The sequence below is a fragment of the Bombus flavifrons genome, chromosome 7, assembly GCF_040668555.2.
Source record: "Bombus flavifrons isolate JBK064 chromosome 7, iyBomFlav1_principal, whole genome shotgun sequence".
Lineage (NCBI taxonomy): Eukaryota > Metazoa > Arthropoda > Insecta > Hymenoptera > Apidae > Bombus > Bombus flavifrons.
The window spans coordinates 1,905,694-1,929,720 of record NC_138448.1 but is presented as its reverse complement, the minus strand read 5'-3'; the positions used below and the strand labels follow the sequence as shown (position 1 = coordinate 1,929,720).

The 24,027-nt window shown below is 34.3% G+C and overlaps 4 protein-coding genes across 10 annotated transcripts; 2 read left to right on the top strand and 2 right to left on the bottom strand.

Moving 5' to 3' along the window:
• The first annotated feature begins 22 nt into the window (after positions 1-22).
• On the top strand, positions 23-2,748 carry LOC138181450 (calponin homology domain-containing protein DDB_G0272472). Its single transcript, XM_069116251.1, has 5 exons — positions 23-246; positions 315-513; positions 582-1,393; positions 1,543-1,741; positions 1,918-2,748. Exons 1-5 carry the CDS (start codon positions 23-25, stop codon positions 2,560-2,562), a joined length of 2,079 nt encoding a protein of 692 aa, XP_068972352.1. The 3' UTR covers positions 2,563-2,748.
• A 203-nt stretch (positions 2,749-2,951) lies between these two features.
• On the bottom strand, positions 2,952-5,701 carry GABPI (zinc finger DHHC-type palmitoyltransferase GABPI). 4 transcript variants are annotated; one of them, XM_069116266.1, is made up of 4 exons: positions 5,125-5,701; positions 3,918-4,620; positions 3,659-3,835; positions 2,952-3,321 (listed from the first exon to the last, which is right to left on the bottom strand). In XM_069116266.1, the coding sequence occupies exons 2-4, from the start codon at positions 4,445-4,447 to the stop codon at positions 3,129-3,131; spliced, it is 900 nt and encodes a 299-aa protein (XP_068972367.1). In that variant the 5' UTR covers positions 4,448-4,620; positions 5,125-5,701; the 3' UTR covers positions 2,952-3,128. The 4 variants fall into 4 exon arrangements, with proteins under 4 accessions (XP_068972367.1, XP_068972366.1, XP_068972364.1 ...); XM_069116265.1 differs by lacking the exon at positions 5,125-5,701 and adding an exon at positions 4,964-5,103; XM_069116263.1 differs by lacking the exon at positions 5,125-5,701 and adding an exon at positions 4,739-4,964.
• A 1,879-nt stretch (positions 5,702-7,580) lies between these two features.
• Positions 7,581-22,718, top strand: mv (lysosomal-trafficking regulator mauve). Of its 4 annotated transcripts, none has more exons than XM_069116232.1 (34): positions 7,581-7,720; positions 7,982-8,220; positions 9,302-9,387; positions 10,004-12,702; positions 12,784-12,849; positions 13,124-13,278; positions 13,355-13,596; positions 13,671-13,840; positions 13,920-14,438; positions 14,670-14,774; positions 14,847-15,156; positions 15,234-15,388; positions 15,475-15,696; positions 15,788-15,984; positions 16,060-16,509; positions 16,593-16,910; positions 16,984-17,100; positions 17,168-17,368; positions 17,440-17,700; positions 17,763-18,153; positions 18,227-18,660; positions 18,739-18,974; positions 19,046-19,380; positions 19,459-19,682; positions 19,758-19,919; positions 19,984-20,228; positions 20,301-20,367; positions 20,443-20,593; positions 20,679-20,819; positions 20,891-21,108; positions 21,180-21,531; positions 21,608-21,744; positions 21,814-22,049; positions 22,122-22,718. In XM_069116232.1, exons 1-34 carry the CDS (start codon positions 7,714-7,716, stop codon positions 22,594-22,596), a joined length of 10,323 nt encoding a protein of 3,440 aa, XP_068972333.1. In that variant the 5' UTR covers positions 7,581-7,713; the 3' UTR covers positions 22,597-22,718. The 4 variants fall into 4 exon arrangements, 3 of the variants coding, with proteins under 3 accessions (XP_068972333.1, XP_068972332.1, XP_068972334.1); XM_069116231.1 differs by having other exon boundaries at positions 14,634-14,774; XR_011173517.1 differs by lacking the exons at positions 21,180-21,531; positions 21,608-21,744; positions 21,814-22,049; positions 22,122-22,718 and having other exon boundaries at positions 14,634-14,774; positions 20,443-20,550; positions 20,891-21,029.
• Positions 22,651-24,017, bottom strand: LOC138181456 (ankyrin repeat domain-containing protein 49). Its single transcript, XM_069116268.1, has 3 exons — positions 23,727-24,017; positions 23,492-23,652; positions 22,651-23,406 (listed from the first exon to the last, which is right to left on the bottom strand). Exons 1-3 carry the CDS (start codon positions 23,872-23,874, stop codon positions 23,071-23,073), a joined length of 645 nt encoding a protein of 214 aa, XP_068972369.1. The 5' UTR covers positions 23,875-24,017; the 3' UTR covers positions 22,651-23,070.
• Between the last annotated feature and the right edge of the window lie 10 nt (positions 24,018-24,027).

Genomic DNA, 24,027 nt, shown 5'->3' with positions numbered 1-24,027 from the left:
GCAAACATCGCTTATTTTACTTATGTATGATATAGTTATCATGGTACATATGAATGAAGTGACGAATCTAATTGATCGGATGATGAAAGTGAGCATTTTTCATCCATCAGAAAAACTTCGAATGTTGAAAGATGAAGAAAAAACGTTTCTCGATCCAAATTTAATAATGAATGCGAGACACCGCATACTGCGAGAGGACTTGTCTGCTTCATCCGTGAATGACTCCGTTTTGGCGGAAACTAGAAAGTATAATGTAGTTAAAAATAATGAAGATAAAAAATTATGAAAATTTGTTTCAAAATATTATTTCGTAGATTATTAATGCAAGAAGAAACGAAACAATTATATATGAAGAAACAAAAACGATTTTTTGAAAGAGAACTGAAAAAATTTGAGATGGAAATAAGTAAATCTCGACCTAAATTCTCGAAACCCTACACATGTACGAAGAGAAATTTTATATCCTCGGATGATGAAGATTTTTGGAGGACAACTAGGAAATTAAGGAATAAGGTCAGTATGAATTTCAAGTAATCGTAAAATAATTATATTTTATCAGAAGTATAACAAATTCTTCATAGATAACAGTAGGAGAGAAAAAGAATCAAATCAATAGCAATCGTAATGAAAGTATATACATAGATCCTATTTGTAAAAATAGTACAATAATGGAAACCGACGATATTTTGTTAAAACTCGAAAATGAAGAAAGTCAGAAGGAAGGGGATTGCGAAGTACAATGTATTGGAAGCATAAAAGTAACGATTACAGATAAAACTAATTCTGAAGTAGAAACGCAACGTTTATATCTTCTAAGGAAATACTTCGATATTTTAAAACAAAATGCTATAGAAAAGCAACGTTTCCGTGACATTAAAGTGAAAATTCAGCAGAATATAGTATTAAAGATAATGAGAAAGTACTTCTATATTTGGAAAGCCTGTGCAAAAGATGCAACAAATTACATTCAGAAGCAAACAGAAGAAAAAGAAGTTTCCGAAGAACAAAAGATCGAAATGTTCATAAATACAATTATAAAGCATCAGAAAGAAGTAATAAAAAAGAATCAAAAACCAAGAATTAGAAATGAAAACTTAATGGTAAAAGAATCCAACAATGCAAATATGAAGAAGGAAAGTACTTATAGTAAACGTATAATTGTCGAGCCACCAGCACAATGCCGGTTAAATGCTCAGAAACAGATAATAGAAAAGCAAAAAGCTAAATTAGCCGAACAGAGCAAGATAATCGAAGAATTAAAATTGAAACAGATGCAAGAGGCGATATTGATGGCAAATAGGGAGACAATGGACATAGCAAAAAAAACCCTCACTAATTGTGGGCAAAGTACAAGAAGAACATTGATTCAGTTAATGCAACAAAATGGTTACAGGTAATACTAAATTTTTGGTAACTTTCTATATATATAATCTATATATAACTTATATATATAATTAATATATTATTCATAAATAATATGTATTATTATTATCATATATATATAAAGAGATTTATAATAAATTATATACATCTTCTTGAAAGAGACGAAATTTTAACGGTAACTCGACACCCACCGGAACCACCAAAATTTTTATTGAGAATGGAAGCGCGAGCAGAGGCTAGACGGAAAAGAGTAAAATTGGCTGAAGAGATACGAAGACAAAAACTCGAAGAACAAAAACGAAAAGAAGAAGCCGCTAGAATGGAGGAGGAACAGAAAAAGAGAAGATTACAACAGGAGGTCAGACTATACAAGAGATCAAAGTATATTAATGTCATATTAATTGTCATAAACACTAATTTCACCTCGCAGTCTTTGTTATCTTTTTAAAAATACAACTCCTTATATCGATATAACCGATATAGGTTTCTTTAAATATAGATAGCATGATGAATTTTTTGTTCATTCATTGATAGGCTTTGGCAGAGGCAAGAAGATTACGAAAAGAGCAAGAACAAAATCGACAGCGGGAAATAGAAAAATTGCAAAGATTAAACAGTATAGCTGATGAATTCTATCGAAAGTATCTTCTACGACATTACATAGTGAAACCATTCGTAATGCTTATCAAAGAATTACGGATTAATACCAAAAAAGCAGAGGATTATTATAGGACAAAATTAACAAAGAAAATTTTCACGATATGGAAAAAGGAAGTAGAAATACAATACGAAATAAAAACTGAAATTGTCGAATCATCTTATCGCACGATTTTAATGTCAAGGATATTTAAAGAATGGAAACAGGAAGCGAGAGAATTAAAGTTGAAATATCAAGTTGCAGTAGATTTCTATGATATGAAACTTTTAGATAAATACTTTAACTTGTGGCGAGTAACAACACTTGAACTTAAAGCAAAATCTGAAGAAAAAACAAAGTTAGTTATCAAAATTTATGAAAATAAGTTAAAAGTCAAGTATTTCGGCATATGGAAGAGATATCTCGTGATTGCCATAGATATTGAAAAAAGTGAAAAAAGGAAAAATAAATTACGACAGTTGGTGCAAGAAGTAATTCCTGATTTTGATCCTATACAGAGAAATGTAGCATTGGAGGATTAAAGTTCATCTATGACATTAAAATTAGAGTATAAAAATTACATCATAGTCATATACCCAGGTTTATATAACACAAACGACTGTTATTCATTTTGCATTATTTTGTACAGGAAAAATGTAAATATTTATCATAGCTAATTTATGTTTAAACCTTAGATGTACTAAACATAATTGAGTAATATATTTTATTGTGCTAATTAGTACAATGGCCATTTTATCACAGTTATAATAAATATATAAGTGATGTGCGCAATAATAGAATAAAAATAGTTAAAACTATAACTGAGATCAGCGCTTTTACATCATGATATGTTTTTATTAAGTTTAATATTATGAGCAACAGCTTATGAATATTAAGTACATACCTTGTTATCATAAAGAAAGAACAAGGATAAGTATTAAAGTATATTAAAATGCATTGTGAAATAAATATTAAAGTGTGTGTTTTCACATACTGCTATGCCTGCTGTTTGGCCTCAATTGTTTCAATTTTTCTAATATCTTTTACATAGTACAAAGTATCACCTTCCATACAAAGTAAGTTTAATAGTTTAGTTTACATTTAATATCTAAGTTTTGCAACAAAATAATCGAGATACATTTTTTAACATTCCATGGTCATATGGACTTCCAGCTTCCAGAAGACGTCGTTCGTTCGATGTTGTACCAAGGTAAATTAACCAAAGATGATATATTAAATAACAAACTACCACTATCCCAACAAGCAAGCTGTAGAGTGCAGAGATGAAGCAAAGGGCAATGCTGGAACAATATGTACATTATTATACTTAGATTGGGTACCCAAAGCAAACAGTTGCATGTCATGTTATCTATAACTCTTATATTCTTAGAAAGCAAATAAGAGATATTTCAATATTTATGACGTTAACACAAGTCTCAACAATTATCAATATCTTGTGATTATTAAAGTTTGCATTGTAAATCCTTGGTATCTTTCCAGTTTAGCTTTTAGACTGAATAATGGAAAGTGTTGTATTTCTGCAGAGTATAATTTTATACTCTGGATATCATTAATTTCAAAATTATATATTCTCTACAAATTGATGTTAATATGAAATATTTTTTGATCAATACATACTCTAATTGATGATATACGTCGCTGCAATCATCTGGTAAAAGAACAGTACCAATAAGTATAAATGGATGACATACACTAGTCATAGTCAAATTAGAACCGTAAATAAAAGCTATAGCTGAGAAGAATAAACATCCCAAGTACCATCTTAAATTACTTGAACCTATACAACAATCCAACCTAAAATATAAAATATATATCTTAAATATATCTGTATTATTACGTAAGATAAAATCTATTTTTATCATAAAGAGAGTTGTACCATTTACAATGATATTCTCTATTAAGGATGCATGTCTGACACATTCGACAATGATGCGCTTTAGGAGGTGCTCTTCTTCTACATGTAATACAAAGTTCTCCACTTCCTTCACCAAGCTCTAAACCCTGAGTTAAACTACCTTCTTGAGTTGCAGAATCTGCATTTAATCTAGTCATGTAGCCGCACCATATACCACCCACAACACACATTATAAATACTAGATTCTCTTCTAGCAAAATTTCTAATAATGGTACAACACTAATTTCAAAGATCAGCATCAACATAACTACACTGGTAATTGTCCACATTAAAAAAAATTTGGTACGTAGAAGAAATCTGAGGAAGTTGTGATGCAAGTAATACACCAATATTGGTGTTGCAACAAATATAATTATAGTACATAACACTGTTTGCGCGGCTATTACTGCCAATGTTGGGACTGCAAATATTGGTATCATTGCATCGACTGAAATTTGCTTAGCACCAGCTCTCCAACCACAGGGATTCCGTAGCCTTTCCCACATAGTCATTTTTTATCAATAATTATACACCAAAGCAATAAGTTTACACTTGCATGGAGAATTAATGGAAGAATACCAAAATAAAGGTTAGAAATGCTTCACAGAACGTTGTTCCTTGATGAATATCACATTTCAAACTGACATTTGTTGAAAATATCGCGCGTAAGCACAGGCGGCAGCACCTTTTAAAATAATAGATATAATTAAATCACTAATTATAAAAATTTTCAATTCTTCAACTATCTATTCAAATGAAATTTTCCTTTAACAAAGAACCATTGTTTCTATACGAATCAATACCTTTCTTTTGACCAAAATTTTCTTATCAAATAAACGGTAGATCATTTTACTTAAGAACAAAATCAATTGATACAGTAAAATATTTTCTAAATCTCGTATTTTATTTCGCTACTACGTATTGTTATTTTTCGAAAAATATTGCGAAGAATAACACTTCTAACACTATTTTGAAAATGGCGCAAAAATCACAGGAAGAGTAAGTATAATAGTGTTCATTTCCAGTACCCAGTGGCATTTGCCGTATGTAATGTGTACTTTATGCAAGAACAATGGTGTCAATATTGTATTCCAATAATTCAAAACTGTGACTAATCGTTCAAAAATTCTTTCACGGATTCCATTCACCCAACTCAGGTAACAAATACACCATAGACAAATGAAACAACCATTGATGCTTTTCTCAAAAGCATTGCCAGTATTGCTATTGTCACTTCGCCACCTTGTTTTACGTGTTCGTCATTCTCCTACCTGACATTTGCTGTAATTCGTTGCGCATGAACTGCAAACGTGAAGCGCATGGCGGGAATATGACGCAAGTTGAAAATAAAGCCAACTTCAATGGAAAAAAATTGTCAGAAAAAATTAGAATATCTTAAATTATCAACATTTTATGAAAACATCGAAGGTCAACTCTTATCTTGGTTTAGTACTTGTTATTTGGTATTTAACACTCTCGTTGATATTATAGAAAAAGTCATACAGTTATAAAAATCGTTAAATGGAAAATATACAAAATTAGCGAAAGTAAGTACGACTTCCTAGTGAAATGAAATTCTTTAATCATGAAGAAATGTAATCATCGTCGAAGAGGATGATTTGAAAAATAGTTTCTTAATCAAGAGAAATATAAAAGTCAAGGCCAGGATAAAAAACTTAATCTATGTTGGTAAGGCAAAACGTAACATTAATGAGGTTACTGCCGAAACGGGCGCTCAGATGAATGCTATCATACATTACTGTTAGTGATTAAGTTAGTTGATCAATGCTTTACTAAATTTATTTTATCGATTCATGATTGCACAACGACCCACCTTTGAAAATTTGTAATCACTTTGAAAAAATAACACACCTTATTGTGACCTAATACCACAACCTTATCTGTTATACTAAATATCACATTATAACAAATGTATTCCACTGACACACGCGGTACAAATATCGATTGGTTTTTCGCGAAGAAGAAGACTCAGACGAACATTATTATCGCACTGTCGAGGCGAAGCTAATTAAAGAACAGTGGGGTAGAACGCTATTAAGATAATCATACGGCACAATAAAGAATCGTCTATACAAGTCAAAGATTGATCAATTACGGCTGCATGGTTGCTGCCTACTGGAACTGTTTTCAATTCATTGCACGTGTTCGAATTGTTTTATCAAGTTATCATTGTTTACCAGACTCTCCTCTCGCGGCTTTTAGCACTAGGTGGGAAGGAAACATGGTACAATTCGATAATTATAATACTGTAAAATCATTCGATGCCGCTAACGTACATATTTCAATGTATATATTTATGCATATGTAGTACATGTAATTTCAATAAGATAATAGTGTTAATTTCGTAATATGCAATATTACGAAATCCTGCGAATCGGAATATTATACAAATCTACAATAGAATCTAGAGCATTATTTATATTTCTTACGTTTCTTAATTAGAGAGATAACATACATATATGTCAGTCAACAAATTCAAGGTTTACCATTATGTCTTACTTGTATAGACTTGTACAGAGGTAACTAGTTGAATTCCAATACCCGAGATGAATATGTTATTTATTTAGTGTCTTTTACCTGTCTCTTAGGATTACGTTTTTCGTCGAAGAAAGAAGCCGATTGTTGGCCTCTTTAACCTGCGGAAGGCTCGTCTCTAGCCTACCCCTTCCTTATATCGCATACTGGACAGTTCGTATGTGGATCTCGATTTGAAGACTTATCAAAATCAGACGATAAAGCAGCCTTGTAGTAGCTCGTTAATGTGTCGCAAATTTGCGACTTCAGTCAAAATATTTAACCACATGCGGTTCAATTTTATATATTTCGTTCAAATAAGATAATGAGATCCTGACAAAATTGGAGAATACTTGAATATTTTAACAGAAAAGAAGAAAGAAGGGAAGAAAAAAAAAAGAGAATTCAATATAAGCGAAAGTAACTGCATAGAATTGTATAGCTGCATCTATCGAATGAAGTACGTGATCTAGTATTGTGTACGACGCGATTTCGTTTGGGACACTGTTTACGTGTTGTTTCGAGTTGTCCTCTGTCTATTTATATTATCGATTCGAAAGTAAAGTTTCGAGAACGTAAGATCAATGACCATCACGTTTACTCCTAGTAAAATTGTAATAAAAGGAATAAGTCATATTTACTTGACCGGAACGAGTGTAGATCAGTTGAAGAGGTCATGAACCTTGGTGGTGGTAAACTCGGTGGTGGTCTAACGTATGTTTCCGATCATTTGCTTAGGACGAAGATACATTAAACAGCAATCGGGGGTATTGACAGTTTCGTTTCCGCTGAATCGATTGATTGGTGGGAACTTGGGGGATTCCACGATGGGAATTGGAGAAACGAGTCGGGGAAAAGATAAGTAGATGCATTCTCGAGCTTCGTTCGGCTACTTTGGTACAGTCGTTCTTCGAGGTATAAGAACGAATCGTGTTATGGTCGAGACCAAGCGATAAGGAGGTAACGTCGTGTGACTCCAGAGTAAATCGGTTGATAAGAAGCGGCCGATGATCGTAGACCCGGGTTCTTGTACTGTTGTGTTAACAACTGGCGATGAATTGTGTCACCATGTTCCAGTGCTATTGGTAGCGGTGATGTTGGTTGTGGTATTGGTGGTAACGGCGACGTGCAGCGATCTATGAATCCGGGGTTACTGCTCTCTCGTAGGCCGTACTTCGTGGGTTGAGAAGCTTTCAGGCTTCCCGTGGAAGGCTAGGAACTGGTCTGTCGTGGACTCGTGGGGATGTTATGTAAGCTGTACTTGATCGACATAAACGCATACAAAGATCGTATACATAGACGCATGTATGCGAGGAGCAACCTCGACTCCCAACGCAATACGTGCTATAAGCGCGAGGTGTTTGAAACCGCGGAGATACAGCGAGAGGATATTTGTTCAGTGACGAGAGTAGCAACGCGCTAGACGCAGCGATTCAATCAAATGCGTGCAGATTTTTAAGCGAACGTCGAAACGTATAAGGCATAAACGTATAGACATCTCGATATTTCAGGTGATCGGGTTGCGTGCCCTAGCAGTGATCCTCGAAGATTACCCGAGGACACCTTTTATCCATGGTTCAGCTTCGACGAGCTTTTGAGCTATGAGGAGGATACCCGGTTGAGAACAGAAGACAGGGAGGAAGACGACGAAAAGGAGTTCGAAGAACGTCTAGTAATGTCTTCGGTTTCGACTAACAAACTGCAGATTTTGTGGGATCATTTCATTCATGCAGAACCGCAGAGCTATGAGGTACACGATCCCTGGATTTAAGAATTTCTATCCACCACGATTTCTTCCTTATCGCTTTTTTTTCACTTCGCCAAAGTTATAAAGACGAGGATTCAAATTTGATAGATCAATTGGCACATCGAAGAGCAGAGGAGACTCTAACTAGCCAGATTAACTTGCAACAATATCAATTTTATCTTCACGTATCTATATCCTTTCTCTTTGGAATATTCTGTCTAAACGGTAAAAACTTAGTCAGTGATCATTCTTATTTAAATGTATTTACCTCAGCTTGTTATTCTTTACCACGTTTCACTAAGCGAGATTTCGTAATCATCGTCAATCATGGCTAAATAGTACCTTATGTTCGTGTCAAGATGACTTACAAGTCACGCGTAACTTATATGCTTGTCGATATTTTTTCGCGTGTATCGAAATAACAAGTGATCCTCTGTTCCATGTAACGTAAATACTATCGATTTCTTCCCATGTACTTGGGACTGTACAACTACAGAAAATTTGCATCAGACAATTCATATCAGTAAAATTCATGAATTGATAATCGCTTGCTTCTGACAAAAAATACGATGATGAATGTTTGTTTAAATACAAACTCGAAATAACATAATATGCATTCTTGCCAATTATGCCATTTGGTAGCAAAGCTATCGAATTGTATAAGACAAAATTAAGATATTTGTGTAATTTTAATCCTTATATTCTTATATTTTGGTCGCTGTTTCTATCGAGCCGATTATTTTATCAGGCATACCGCGGCACGTGCAATAATCATTTTGCATTTCGAAAATTAAAGAAAGCAATATCTTTGTTTCCTTTTTTTACAGAATTTAGTACTTTATATTTACTATTTTTTCGTGATATTTGTATCTCTGTCGTAATATTTTTCTTATTGTTCGATCAAATCTAGAAGGCATAGTGTTGCTAAAAGAGAGTTAATTATTTATATTTATTTAGACTATAGTAATTAGCATTTAACATCGGACTTTTGATAATCTTTTGTTTTAATTTTTTTTATTGTAATTTAATGGCTTATTCTATAGTTAATAAGTTAAATTATGAATTGAACGTTTTTTCTATTTAGAAATCACAATGGTTGGATATATTCCTCGCGGAATTTCTTGCCCAAATAAACGAAGGTCGAGATGTGAAAGATGCTCTATCGTTTTGGTAAGATTACATGTCACTTAATTAAATTTCTTATAACTGCTTAATTTTATCGTGTGGTAATAGTCGAAATAACAAATACCTTTCTCTAAAAATATTCACGTTGTAGGAGAATTAATGTAAAATTAATCATTATTAAATTATTTTTTATTTATTGAAATGATATAAAGAAGTAACAATATAGATTTTTATAACGACACAGTGGTCGACCACAATCTGAAAATATGATCTCATGTCTGTGGTTTTGATTAACGTAACTTTTTACGTTTGTACGTCTCACCTTTATTCCGTTAGCGCGTGATCACTTTCTAGCGTTCACACATTCTTTGCAAGAATTACCTTCGATCAATACCTTTGCCAGTATTTCGTTAAAATAAAAATGACACCTTACTAGAATTTAACAAATTTATTAATCACAAGTGTCACTTAATGCCCTGCACATGATTGTTTTTTTCGTTACCGAAATTTTACTTAATTTCACTTTTAAAACTTCCCTCGGAGATATCGCGTCTCTCATTGAAAATAAGATTGCATACCTGTATGAACGTTTTCACAATAACCCGTATCCGATGGATAAGATAAAAATATAAAATACTCAATATGAAAATATCCATTCCAGTTCGGTCGGCGGTGGTGGTGTATCTACCCTTATAGCCTGCGAGCTGCTCTCTGATGTTCATGAACTTTGCGCAAAGAGAATCGACGGGGACGAACTTGTTAGACTGAGGAAGTATTTGGCTCAGGATCGTGGTTGGCGTTGTTTGGCAGTTCTACAATTACTTGGTGTTCGTGGACTTTCTTGTGGGCGAGAATTGGTTGCTCTACTTATAGCTTTGTATCCAATTGTCCTACAAGAGGAAACGAGTAATAAAGCCAATTCTGTTTCATTGAACGAATCCACGTATTCTTCGATAGATGGTACCACACGTAATCCTTATGTAAAATTTTACTGCAACGACGACACCGTCGACGCGGTAGATATTGTGTCGCATGTGAAACACAAAAGAACGAAATCTAACCGATACGATGTTTTCCACGAGGGCAATGTATCGTCAAGAAGGAGAACAGGTCGTAAACATAGTATCGGTACCAAGGTGCCGGTCCATTGCAAGCAAAAATCATTTGGAACGTCCGAAGCGCGTCGCAACACACCGGAAAGCGCGAGCAGCGAATCCGAATTGCTGACAGATGGTATGGATCAGGCACGATCACTCACGCTGAAGATCCGCTTGAACCCTATGGATTTCGAGTATTTCACTTCAGTCGTCAGAAGCGACGAGGAACAGAAATGGCAAGCAGCACTCTATGAGCTTCCTATTCGACCGGCAAAGAAAACACCGAGAGATTACATAGATGAGCGGATCAAGGATGTTCTAGATGCTAGAATTAGTAATTTTGAGACGAGTCTTTTGATTATTCAATTGCTTCAAGGACTACGAGATTACGATACTCCAGCCGAACAAACACCGGCTGTACAAGTTCTAAAATTTGCCTTGGATACGTTATGGTCCTTACAATTCAGTATAGACGGTGTTAGCTTGACTGGCACTGAATGTGCTACGTTGAAAGCTGCGGCTGCTAGGCTTATGCTTACAGCATTGGAACGCGTATTACGAGCAAATGAACCAACCACCGCTGTTATTCACAATGGTTTATTGCCTATGACTTTAAGATTACTCGAGGATGCTTGTAGCAAGCCTGTAAATGTTTTTTCACCGGAGGAAGGTTCCCTTTTGCAAGAGTTCATTTTTGCCACCATTTACGGAATAATAGCATTTCTTTATTGTTTGCTGCACCAACAAGGTAGCGCAGTAGAAAAATTGTCAGACTTTTTAGAACTATTTCAATTATTTACGGAGAGCCAGGATGGAAAGCTGGTGGAGCGAACAATTTTTGCGATTGTTGACCTGCCGAGCATTGATCCGGCGAGGTCAGTAATCCGTGCCAAAAAGATCATTGATATGATAGGTGCGCTAACGAGTGGCTTGAAGTCCGTTCGACGTGATATTTCGCACGTAGCTCATTGCAACAGAACAAAACACAAATCCTGTATCAATGACGTTCAAATCCATCACCATTCGGATATATTTGGGGCGCCTTATGCTCAGCCGATCGTTGGTGCCGTTATGAAAGAAGCATGTTGCATTTCGTCTCTTTTTATTATACTCACTAATCTTCTCAAGCATTCTCATCCCTTCGTCAGCGAGTTGCAAGTCAGATTGATCAAAGTTTTTACAGCGGCAGGAACGTGTTGTTGTTTTCCACCCAGAATACTCATGACTAGTATCATCACTCTTTTAAAGAAACGAGAACCGACAATTTATATCCCAGCCGTGACATTCCTAGAGCGTATCTTTTTTAAAGAACTCGGTGCTTATTCGGAATCAGAAGTATGTACCACCTGTGACAGACCTACAACATATTCTTGGGATTTTCTGAAAATGTATGCAGATTTATTGACGCCGGATGATTCAAAATTATGCTATATTGTAATGGCTCATCTTCTAAAAATTGGGCCTTGTTCTAAATTACAGATTAGACGGGAATTGCTTCTAAACATTTTTTATCCAACCTTTTTGAAAGCTAAAAGCTATTATACAGCTAACAAAGGAAATACTATCGCAAAATTTCTAATTCAATCTTGCCTCTCTGCAATATCTTATTTGATAGTAAACATGCAAATATATGAAGGATTCACTGAGATTAATGGGTTGGAAAAAGTATTGACTTTGTTACCAGACACAACTTTCACGAGAAATGTCTACGCTCTCCTAGAAGTCGCCATCATTGTCGAGATCTGGAAGACGACTTACGTGGAATCCGATCTCTTAGATACGGAGAAATCTGCCCTTAAATCTTTGTTCGATTCCCTTGAAAAGGAAACGAGTGAATTATTGGATATTTTGGACAATTCGGCGAATACTTTTGTCGATGAGAAATACGTAGAACAAGTAGCAAACCAAATTCCTCGCGTGGAATTAGACGATCAGAATGTTGAAGGAACAAGTATTATCATAGAAAGTGATACCTTGCAGCAACAAAGTGACATGAAGGAATCGATCAATACAACTTCATGCCTTTTAAAAATATGGGATAATTCTGAGATTAATAATGCATCATGCTCGGAAATTGACAACGAAACAGATACAAGGAAGAAAATAGATCTGTATCAGGCTAGTGTCGCGTGGAGGACTGCAGCTGCAGTAACGCTTTACAGTCCAAAATTTCGAACTCAACTGTCGCTACATTCCGTGTCACAAAAATCTTCGCAGCTTCTTATAACGCTGGCTACACATATCTCTACAGATAACATCACAGGTATATTCTAAAAAACAAAGAACGGATTGTACCATATATAAAAATATCTGGATTTACATTTACATACTTGTCTCCTTTTAGACACCAATAAATCAGCGCATAGACTCTTTGAGGCTTTGCTAACGTGCTCTCTAACATCCCCATTGTGTAAGTATACTTTTATATAATGAATGTGGATCATAGGTATTCCAAGTATGCTTCCGTTCCACATGCTCTTTCGCCGTGTGCAGCTGCAGATTAAAATCCCAATAAGCTATGTGAATTTATTAGCCGTAAAAGCAGTTCACATAATACTTGACACCAGTAAACATCTCGACCTATCTACTGTTCGTTAAATCTCTCTTTCATCGCGTAGTATTTTATCGTATGTGCATGTTTTATATTGTCCATAAAGTAATATATGAAACAACATATGATACAGGTGATTGTGACATAATTATGGAATTAGGAAGAGCGCTGATGGACGCAGGAATTAAATTGGGTCGTGGATTAGCTGTCATCGTGGAAATTTTATTAAAAGTCTCTATGTTAAAACCAGCTCAAGAAGAAACTATACCGCAGTGTACTCGTCCTAGGGTAACTTTCATTCTATTTCATTTATTCTAAATTGGACTGATTCATTTAGTTATCTGGGTACCATTTTTCGTTGCAGTTACCGATTATGACATTGGACACGATACCAGATTATGCCGCCGATGATAGTAGTACGGGTGAATATGTTACAGCTGATGATGGTTACGAAGCAGACGTAGAAGTACCAGCACAAAGCTTACATAGTAATTCCGTAAAAAGAAGTAATTCCTTAGGACCGGTAGTTGAGCCTAGAGGTCATGCAAATGCACATCCGGCATTATGCTTATTGGCAGTAGATTTATTAATTCATTTCAGTAAACAGTAAGTATTTGACTGTACGAAATATAGAAACTATACATGTGATAATAATATTATAAATGATATTTCTTTCGCAGAGGTTTGGATGCTGAGAAAGCATGTATTATAACCACTGGCTTAAGAAAAGTTGCAGTCACATGCAGAGAAAGTGCTTCGAGTAGTGCCGCACTTGCAAGTTCAGGTGTAATCACAAAGATGTTAAATGGCTTCAGGGATATATTTACTAATAGAGATATCCAATATCAAGGTATTTTTAATATATAAACTATTTTATAGTACATAACATACCGATCCTGTTTACAACATTACATAATAAAATATTATAGATCTACAACATGCTGTGCTAGAAGTATTTACTTTGCTAGCGACACAATCGATTTCGCCCTCAGAACTAGTCATGTACTTGTCTTTGTTCAAAGTTGATGAACCACCTCTACGATCGTTGTTGGAACCGCTTTTTCATCTAGGTTTAGCTGCACGTCCACAACCAAATTTTATCATATCTTTTCCTGTACCTTCTGATACGAAAATATTATCGAAAACTCAATCGGAAGAATATAAGAACCTGGAAAAGGTTGAAAATCTTGTAAATAATTTCCGAAAAAGACATTTTACATCGGGTATATGCAGTCCATGGTCTGTGCATGCAACGTGTCTACCAATTGGTCCAGAATTGGCTTGGCCAGTTTGGTTGCATGGTTGTTCCGCCTCTATGTGGTTGAGAGTTGAAAGAGGATTACCCGTTAGTAGCAAAGGAACAATGATTAATACTTCACCATTACTCGATTCAGATGATGAGAGTTTGTCCGATTGGGGTATTCTGTCCGACAATTGGAGTCGTGAAGGTTGGTAAAGTGGTTTACTAAGAACTAACAAATAAATAAATAAATAAATAAATAAAAATATATATATATATATATGATCAATTTAATACTTTCTTCTAAGACTTTTGCCACAAGTCCATCATATAACTTTATCAAATGTAGCAATATATTTATTATTTTGTATTCAATGCATGCTCTACACATTATCGTGGAAAGACCAATCGATGTCTGATCTTTTCTTGGGTACGTCAGTCGTAGCAGGTTCGTCATCTCCACCTACACCAACATCGATTATTCATTTGATGTCTATCGGATTTGAGACTCTGGTGCTTGAAACGTGGTTGGATCTTAAATCAGGTAAACTATTTTAAATAGACTTTTAACTTTTTAGTATGATTAGTGTATTTTATTCCTTTTATTATATTTCAGATAAATTAATTTTACGATTAACTCGGCCAGACGACAAAATGAATAGAACAGTTTCGGAAACATCTGTAATTGGTATGCTTTCTTCTGGTCGGTGGCATCATTTAGCATTGAATTTCAAAGACACAGTTTTAAATAAACGCAGTGCGGTGGTTGAAGTCGTGCTTTGGGTAGATGGGTGGAGAGAAATCAATGCGCAATTGCCATTTGATGGACTGCTAGTGAGGAAACCTGGCACCACGTGTGTTCTATTAGGACAAGTTGGATCCAGCACTATCGGTGCTTGGTATCTTGGAAATTTAATGGTATTCAGGTGCGCATCTTATGAGACATTTAACTACCAATTAATAATTATATCATATGTATGCAATGTTAAAAATTAATTTATAGATGTCCAGTATTTACGAAGGAGAGAGCATTATACCTAGCAAGTCTTGGCCCTAATTATACTAATCTTGCGGAATGTACTTTAAACATAGAGAATCCAGATTTTACGCAACTAATTGCATCTGGCGCTTTAGATGGTGTACGAGAAATACGATTTGGTGAGTACCATAACAGAGATATAACATAAAAGAGAGGGAGAAAGAGAGAACGAGCGAATAGCCATTTATATTTTTATCTAATATAGAGGGAGGAAAATTTGATACAAGTCGAAGGAAATCATATGGCGGAACGTACTTAAGACACGCTATTGAAACTAAAGTATCTGAGACCAAAATCGATTGGGATACAGTTATGGATGCTACAAATTCGCAATTGGCTGAATTGCAAGATAATCTGCTTCTTAGTTATGAAGCTCAAAATCCCAATATTGTTCATTTATATCCTCAGGCTATTGCAAATCCAGCTGGTAGGTTTATTACTTCGTAAATTTATATTTGTTAATTAATGCTTGATAATCATTAATTCCTCTTGCATAAATATTACATGCTTATTTTTAGCTGTGGTAAGAAATCTATTTCCGGGTCAACCAGGTTTTAGAGTTGTTTTTGCACCGGAACATAGAGTTTCGCAGCAACCACCTTTATCTGTGACTCCGATACTTTCTGCTCGATTAGAATGCCAACAGTATAGAGGTCTTGTACCCGCTGCCATTTTAGTGGGCGGTGTACCTATATTTTTATATTTGTTTGCAAGGGTAAGCATAATTATACAGAAATATTTGATACTATCAGTTATGACTACTTATGGTCATTATTAAATGAATTTATAGGTAGTCGAATTAAATTCTAACGAAGAAGAGCAAGCATTAGCTCTTTCAATAGCTCTGCAGTTAATACGGAATGACTCTGAACTTTTAAATCAGTACCGATCAGAAGATGGAACATCTTTAATCCTATGCATTTTAGAATCACCTCGATGTCACACAGGTAGACACATTCTGAAAGCAATGTTAGATGCAGCTTGTGATAGTTCGATCCTAATAAAAGATATCGGCAGCGGTAATCATTTAGTCTCACAAAATTGCGAAGCTGTGATTACGGATCCAGATTTAATCAAAGGGGCATTGACCGCATGGAGAACATGGGCAAAATATGATACATTAAATTTGCTATTGCAAGCATTGTTATTATTATTAAGAGATCAACATTCACAGCGTGAGTTCAACGCAACTCAATTAAATAGAGTCGGAATTGTTGATACCATTTTAACACTATGCAAAGTAATTTAATACTTTTTGTAAATACCGTATTTTATAATAAATATACTAAAGAATTCATAAAAATATCTCATTGTTTATTATAGGAGCATTTTATGTATGATGAGTTTGGTGCTGTACTTGATTCTTCAACAGGAACTGCAGTGGTTGAATTGATTAGGGCACTTATGGGAGCACCTCCAGAATTTGCTCATATAGTAGCTATTACTGACTATCTAGTTCTGGTTCATCAAGCATCTGAAACTTATATTACACACTCAAGACACAATATATATTTTTTGTTACCACCGATTGGAGAAAAAAGAGTTGTAAAAATTGCCGCTACAGTAACTTCCAACTCTTCAGATGAATCCATAGAAACTATTGAAAATAGTAAATTGGATAAAGGTTTAACAAATACACAGGTTCGTATTTGCTATTAAATAGGTTGTAAAATAAGTAATAAAAGATAAAATTCGATTGACATTACTTTTTTAGATTCAGAGAAATAGAATGCCTAAAAGAAAAGAACGCCGAAATGGTCCTCCTCAAGATACCAGTGCTGGAGAGGATTCAGGAATCGCAGCTAGTGATGGATCCAACCCTCTTAGTAACGTAAGTATGTAATTAAGTCTGCTGTTTATTAATTATAATCTACTGCAAACTCTGATTTTTTACATAGGAAAAACAATCTACGTGGATGGACGAAAGGAAAGCTTGTCAAGGTTTAGTTTGTGAAGGACTTTTGTTACTCCTCCGAGATGCAGTTAGGGTTTTACCTGATAGCCAAGTTGGATCGGTTTTGAAACACGTTTTAAGAGCTGAACTTTTACTTGTTCTGGCTAATAATCCAGATACTAGAGTTCGTACAGCACTGGTTAAGGTATGATAGGATGTAAAAAGGAAGTAAGTTCTATTTTCATTCAAGTATTATAATAACTGGTTAACTTATAGGTCGTACAAATATATCTACAACGTGCTAGTGATGAGGAAGTCAACAAATTTATAAAGCAAAAATATTTTATACATTTAGCAAATCAAATAGCATTATATCCTGGAAGTGAATCATTGGTAGTTGCTTTAGAAAATTTAGCTTTACGAGGCCCCACTCTGGCTGCAATGCCTCCATTAATGGCTATAATAGCAAAAGCAGCAGCTACTGAATCAAATGTAGTTAGACCAATCGTATCATTTATGACTGACACAATTGCAAAGGTACGATATCGTAGTTCGGTCTCATTTATTAAACAAAATTAATTAACAAAATTTACTTTCAGAATCCTACTGCTTTGAGAATGCTTTTGGAACAAGGTTTGATTGAATCATTAGTTCAAGCATTAGTAGGAAGTGCTCATAAAAGTGGTTCTACATCTCTTCATCGAGACATTCATGTACTTTTTGTGGCCATTGCTACAAAACTTTTGGAATCTCCAGGAAATCATCAAATGCAAGCTGTCCTAGACTTGCATTTGATATTAAACCATATGGAACTGAAAGAAAAATCTCACTGCATTAAAAATAGAACGTGTATATCAGTTGTAAGAGATGCACAGGTAGCACTTTTTGATGGAGAACTCGACGTGCTTATAGCGAAAGTCTCAAATCAATCGAGTTTCCGATTACGTAGTACAGCATCGTATCTAGCCTCAGCTTCCCATATAACTTCAGGTAGTACTTGTATTACAAATAATGAAAAGATAAAATTTCAGTTTCTTCACTTTATCAGTATTATATTTTTTAGTTTTTACAACGTCAAGTGAACAGAGCGACCATGGTTCTCGATCATCTAGCTATACGAGTTTACATACACCTTCCATCGCAACCTTACGCGAACCAGGCAAAGGAGAATTGCTTGAACGGTTTCGCATTGTTCTCAGCCGTGCTGTTGAATTTATAACAGCAGCTGATGATTCACCTTCTGGCAACGAGTTACAATTAACTAAAAGATTGTTTTCAATACTTTTACATGGTTTTTGTAATCCACTACAAAAGAAAAATCATTGGAGCAGCGGATGGTCAACCAGACACGCTTTAAGAAAATATACGGCCAAATTAATGGTGTGGTTACTTGGACCACATCAAAGTAATAATACGAGGATTTTTGCTGTTAGATCACTAATGGAAGAGCCGAAAGCTCGTGAAATTCTGTCGTCTCTTTTGGAAGTTCATCCACAAGTGAGTCTATCGATTAATCCATATTTATCTGTTCTCTATTTTCTTATATGTATATTTCAATGCATTTACATATATCAGGTAGAACAAAAGTTCGCTGTCTTCTTTTGGGATCTCTTACAAAGACGAGATGAGATGCCTAGTGCTGATGCAAGGATATGTATAGAATTGAAAGAAGCTTTGAGTATATGGGATTTAGCAAAAGGAATAGAACAAGCTAGTCCTGGGATATGGAATGAAGAATTAGCATTGCTAAGGCGAGAATTGATGAGAGATCGAGATATATGGATCGACAACAATCTTCCTGCAATTCAAAGGTAAGTAAAATTAAATAGAGTGTTATATTTTTTATTCCTTTATTTTGCAAAATATTTTTCTTGTTTATTAGAATTGCCAACAGATTTGATGTACTTGCTAAACAACTAACAGAAAGTGCAATGGCTATAACGCGTACTGTCGTGGAAGAACAAAATCGAGAACGTAAAGTATTAATGGAAAGACTGAAACATTCAAGAGCGATGGAAACTCAAGCAATTGCTAAATGGAGAGATTTAGCAAGACGTCTAACGCATGAAAGAGCCCCTTGGCATTTTCCAAACAGTAATCCAAAAAATTGGGAACTAGATCCTACGGAGGGTCCTGCTAGAGTTAGAATACGATTGCAGCGGTGTCATTTAAACATTGATCGAAGATTTTTTATGACCGAATATCAAGATAGGCTAGGTTTGATCGCTATTATTCTATTAATTATTTTCATTCAATTTGTTTGTATTTACATAAATTTCATTTTTTGGCGTACAGATGCAGTAAAAATCGAAGCCCCTTTATCTTATTTATTTACGAATAATCGACAAGATGCAAATGCTACAGCATTAATCGAGCGACTGCATACTAGTGAAAGAATACGTAAAATGTCTCAAGCCAAAGTAGTTACTCCTAGAGCTGAATTATCTGGTGAAGTTCTTATTGGTGAAACGTGTCTTTATTTTGTTCCTGATAATCCTGATGTTCTACTGCACACAGATGTACGATTCTGTTAACCCTTTTATTATTCTATGAATTCATTATTATACATTTAATTGGATACATAATAATTACAGATAGCTTTAGGTGGCTTGGATTTAGCTATGGTGGGTGGAACAGCTTGGCGCCTTGAAGATATTCGAGAATTGCATCGAAGAAGATATCAGTTACAGGAAAGGGCTATGGAAATATTCCTCATTACAGGAAGAACTTACTTATTAGCATTTAATTCTTCAAAGGTACATATATCTTATCTTAAAAATAAATACTATATAATTCTTCATAATGATATTTAACTTACAGGAAAGAGATGAATTTGGAACGGAATTATCTGCTTGCAATTTACCGAGACGAATACCTGGTGATGATTTAAGCGAAGCTATCTCGTTGTGGCGAAGTGGGGCATTAACAAATTGGGAATATATTACTTGTCTAAATAAATTAGCCGGTCGTTCATATAATGATTTAATGCAGTATCCTGTATTCCCATTTGTATTAGCTGATTATACAAGTGAAAAAATTGATTTAAGTAATCCAAAGATTTATCGGTAAGTATAATAAGTATAATATGTAAAAGTATGATCAGTGAAATATTTACGAAAAAACAATTTTTTTTTTAGAAATTTCAAACGCCCTATGGCTGTGCAGGATAAAAAGAATGAACAACACTATATAAATAATTATAACGTAAGTGGTTTAATTATGTTTATAAAAAAAATATAAAAAACTATTGTTTATAATATTATTTACCATTTTATATAGTATCTCAAACAAGCTTTATCGGAAGGTTTAAACTTAATAGCGTTAAATCAAGAACCATTTCATTACGGATCGCATTATAGTAATTCTGGAACAGTTCTCCACTTTCTAGTAAGATTACCACCATTTACTAGTATGTTTCTATGCTATCAAGGTAAATTAAAGTTGCTTTTTAGATGTATGTATACATTACTGTTGAGATTTAATTTTCATAATTCAGTTTATTTCTATTTTTGAAGACGACAATTTTGATATTCCTGATCGAACATTTCATGCACTGGCTACTACATGGAGATTAACTAGTTGCGATTCAACAACAGATGTGAAAGAATTAATTCCTGAGTTTTTCTATTTGCCTGAATTTTTGTTGAATTCCGAAGGTAATATAGATAATTATGGCTCAAAAAATGATATGTAAGTTAATTAATATTCAAAACAAACTTTGTTAAAGGATTTAATTTTGGAGTTCGACAAAATGGTAACCGGGTTGGAGATGTTGAATTACCGAAATGGTGTGGAGGTGATGCACGACTTTTTATTCTTGCTCATAGAGCAGCATTAGAAGCAGATCTTGTCAGAGAAGTTCTCCCTTATTGGATTGATCTGGTATTCGGATTTAGGCAAACTGGTAGACCAGCAGTAGAAGCTATAAATGTTTTCCATCCTGCCGTATGTTGATACCAACATTCATGCAATCATATTTAAAAGTGTAATTTAAATTTATGGATTTATTTTTTTAGACCTACTATGGATTTAATGTTGAACAAATAGCAGATCCTTTAGAACGTCAAGCTTGGGAAACGATGGTTCGAACGTATGGCCAAACACCAGCGCAATTATTTACGGTTGCGCATCCCTTACTGATTCAAAATCTTGCAAATACAATAGTTCATAGTTCATTACCACAAGTTATTGAAGGTGTAGATGGCATAAAATGGGGAAACTATGTTGGTGCTCCTGGAAATGAACCAGTTTTATGTTGGAAACATAAACATAAAGCACCATTAGCATCTTTAGTTCCTTTAATGACTGGTGATGTTTTTGGATTACCTAGCTATACTACTTTATTACTCGTTTATACAAAAGAGAAGGGTACATATCATTAATTTCATGTAAACATTTCAATAGTCACATTTGCAGAACTAGATTGTATAATGTTTCTTTCTAGGCACAAGTATGTTAAGTGGAGCATTTGTATCAGGAGCTGCTTTAGTATCATGGAATGGCACAGATGGGATTGTAAGACTAAAATATAAAAAAGAGCAACCACCAAGGCCATTAATTAGATCTTCGGGTCTTGACCCAGTAAATAGATACATTACTATTTTCTAGTACTTTTTTGAATTGCAAATTACATAATATAATTTTTTTAAGATTACAATCTTGGGATCAGCTCCAGATTGTGGACAACTATGGATAGGTCACTTATCCGGTAAAATTACGGTGCATACATACACAGTTGTAATAAGTAAAATTGACTTCACTTTGACACCAGCATCTGTACTGTTAGCTCATAGAAGTAGAATAACAACAGTGTTTCTGTCACGGGCATTTAGCATTGCTGTTTCAGGTGACTCGAGTGGTGTTATTGTTATTTGGGACTTAAATAGGTAAGTATTCTAATAAATAAATAGATAAAAACATTCATATAACATCTAAACTTATTTGTTATCCTTTTGTAGTTTAACATACATAAGATCCATATTCTGTGAACAGAACTATCCTATTCGTTTAGTATCGATTAGCGAAACTCTCGGAGATATAGCAGTTACTTATGAAATTCCTAGTGAAAATACATCTACCAGTCAATCCGAATTGAAAGTATTTACTATCAATGCAAGGGCAGTTGGATCTATTTTATCAAGAAGAAGAATAACAGCTCTTTGCTATAGCAATGCACCAGAAGGAGTTTCCGTAAATGTTATTGCAACAGGATTAGATAATGGTGTAATAAGGCTATGGAGTAGTTGGGATTTAAGATTAGTCAGAGAAATTATAAATGGTATAAAAGGATGTGGAGCAGTAATTGCGATAGCATGGGCTTTAGACCAACATCACTTATATGCTGTAACCGAAGACTTCACTATTCTCATATGGGAAGGATCAAAACGTTTAAGTAATGGTACTCCAAAATTTGTAAATTTAACGTCACTCTAATGTAAATAAAAGTAAAATGTATTTTAAGTGCATAGACAACATGTAAATGTTAAATATTGTTCAACATATGTTTTCATTTTATTAAGTATTTTATAAAATAAAAAAGATGTTTTTTACAATTATGACACTAGTGTCACATTCATAATAATTTTGTATTGTAATTAGAATCACACCAAACTCCTAAGATACCACACAATCATTATATTTGTAGTTAGTAGATAAAAATCCAACTGTTGAAGTATTATTTTCCTAAAGTTTTCAATACAATAACTTTCATGATCTAATAACATATCAACATTTATACTTTTATATTCTGTTATAGTACAATAAATACAGACTTATTAACATATTTATAAATGTACTGATAGTATATTAATGATATGCTTACAACTTCTAATTTCATAAACTTGTTTCGTTCATGATATTGTAACATGTATATATAAACATATCTAATAAACATATCAAGCAATAGATTCAAATAACATTTAAGCAATCTTCAATAATTTCAAACATTGGGTAATACTTTCCTGTTCTTTTTGCAATCTGTTCAGCTGTATCTCCGCTTGAATTTACCAATCTTGGATTTATATCTGGATGCAGTAAAAGAAGTTGCAAAGCAGGAGAATTATGAGAACTTGCAGATACTAAATGCAAAGGAGTTTGATCTCCCTTACTTCTGGCATTTATATCTGCTCCATTTGCAATTAATACCATTGCACATTCGACGTTATTCCAGCAACATGCAGAATGTAATGGTTGCCATTCATCCATAGTTTTAGCATCTATCCTTGCACCTGCTTGAAGTAAATACTACGAACAAGATAAAACAGTGATGAACTTATTTACAAACACTTTTGTCAAAGAATAAATTACGTTCAAAATGTAATATTCATACTTCTACAATTCCTACATGATTGCCATAACATGCTCTATGCAATGGAGTGTAACCATCTTTGTCCGTACATTCTAACAATAGCGGGTTTTCCATTAATAATTTTTGCACTTTATCCAGCTCGCCATTCTCCGCTGCAGTCAAAATTTCTTTTGCATCAGGTTCTATAAAACATATATACATGTTACAAAATTGATGGTGAAAAATTGCAATACACAATTCCAAATCATCAGTTAACCTTTTGCATTACGTTCAGCCTCTACTCCATCATCGTCATCTTCCCATGCACTAACTTGCATACGTTCACTTCGTGGTTGACTTAACATTCGATCACGGATTGCTTCCAAATCCGTCAATTGATCACTTTCCTCTCCGGATGATGACATTTTTCTTTCATTTCAGATCAAATAAACAAGATTATGTGAAACGTTCTATCATATATTATACGGATCCATCTACTGGAGTATGAAGACACTGCTTATACATAAATTAAATTCGATAAGTTTTTTCAGATGCGAAAATCATCTCATTTTTTCGAT

Excerpts from the sequence above, each read along its gene's own strand:
- LOC138181450 (XM_069116251.1), top strand. The coding sequence starts at position 23 with ATGTATGATATAGTTATCATGGTACATATGAATGAAGTGACGAATCTA. Across the intron at positions 514-581 it reads CTAGGAAATTAAGGAATAAG|ATAACAGTAGGAGAGAAAAA; the intron begins GTCAGTATGAAT and ends AATTCTTCATAG. Across the intron at positions 1,742-1,917 it reads AGAGAAGATTACAACAGGAG|GCTTTGGCAGAGGCAAGAAG; the intron begins GTCAGACTATAC and ends ATTCATTGATAG.
- GABPI (XM_069116266.1), bottom strand. The coding sequence starts at position 4,447 with ATGACTATGTGGGAAAGGCTACGGAATCCCTGTGGTTGGAGAGCTGGT. Across the intron at positions 3,836-3,917 it reads AGAGAATATCATTGTAAATG|GTTGGATTGTTGTATAGGTT; the intron begins GTACAACTCTCT and ends TTTATATTTTAG. Across the intron at positions 3,322-3,658 it reads GACGTATATCATCAATTAGA|CATTGCCCTTTGCTTCATCT; the intron begins GTATGTATTGAT and ends ATATTGTTCCAG.
- mv (XM_069116231.1), top strand. Across the intron at positions 12,850-13,123 it reads CTCTCTAACATCCCCATTGT|GTGATTGTGACATAATTATG; the intron begins GTAAGTATACTT and ends CATATGATACAG. Across the intron at positions 20,229-20,300 it reads AGTAATCCAAAGATTTATCG|AAATTTCAAACGCCCTATGG; the intron begins GTAAGTATAATA and ends TTTTTTTTTTAG.
- LOC138181456 (XM_069116268.1), bottom strand. The coding sequence starts at position 23,874 with ATGTCATCATCCGGAGAGGAAAGTGATCAATTGACGGATTTGGAAGCA. Across the intron at positions 23,653-23,726 it reads GGCTGAACGTAATGCAAAAG|AACCTGATGCAAAAGAAATT; the intron begins GTTAACTGATGA and ends TATGTTTTATAG. Across the intron at positions 23,407-23,491 it reads ATCATGTAGGAATTGTAGAA|TATTTACTTCAAGCAGGTGC; the intron begins GTATGAATATTA and ends TCTTGTTCGTAG.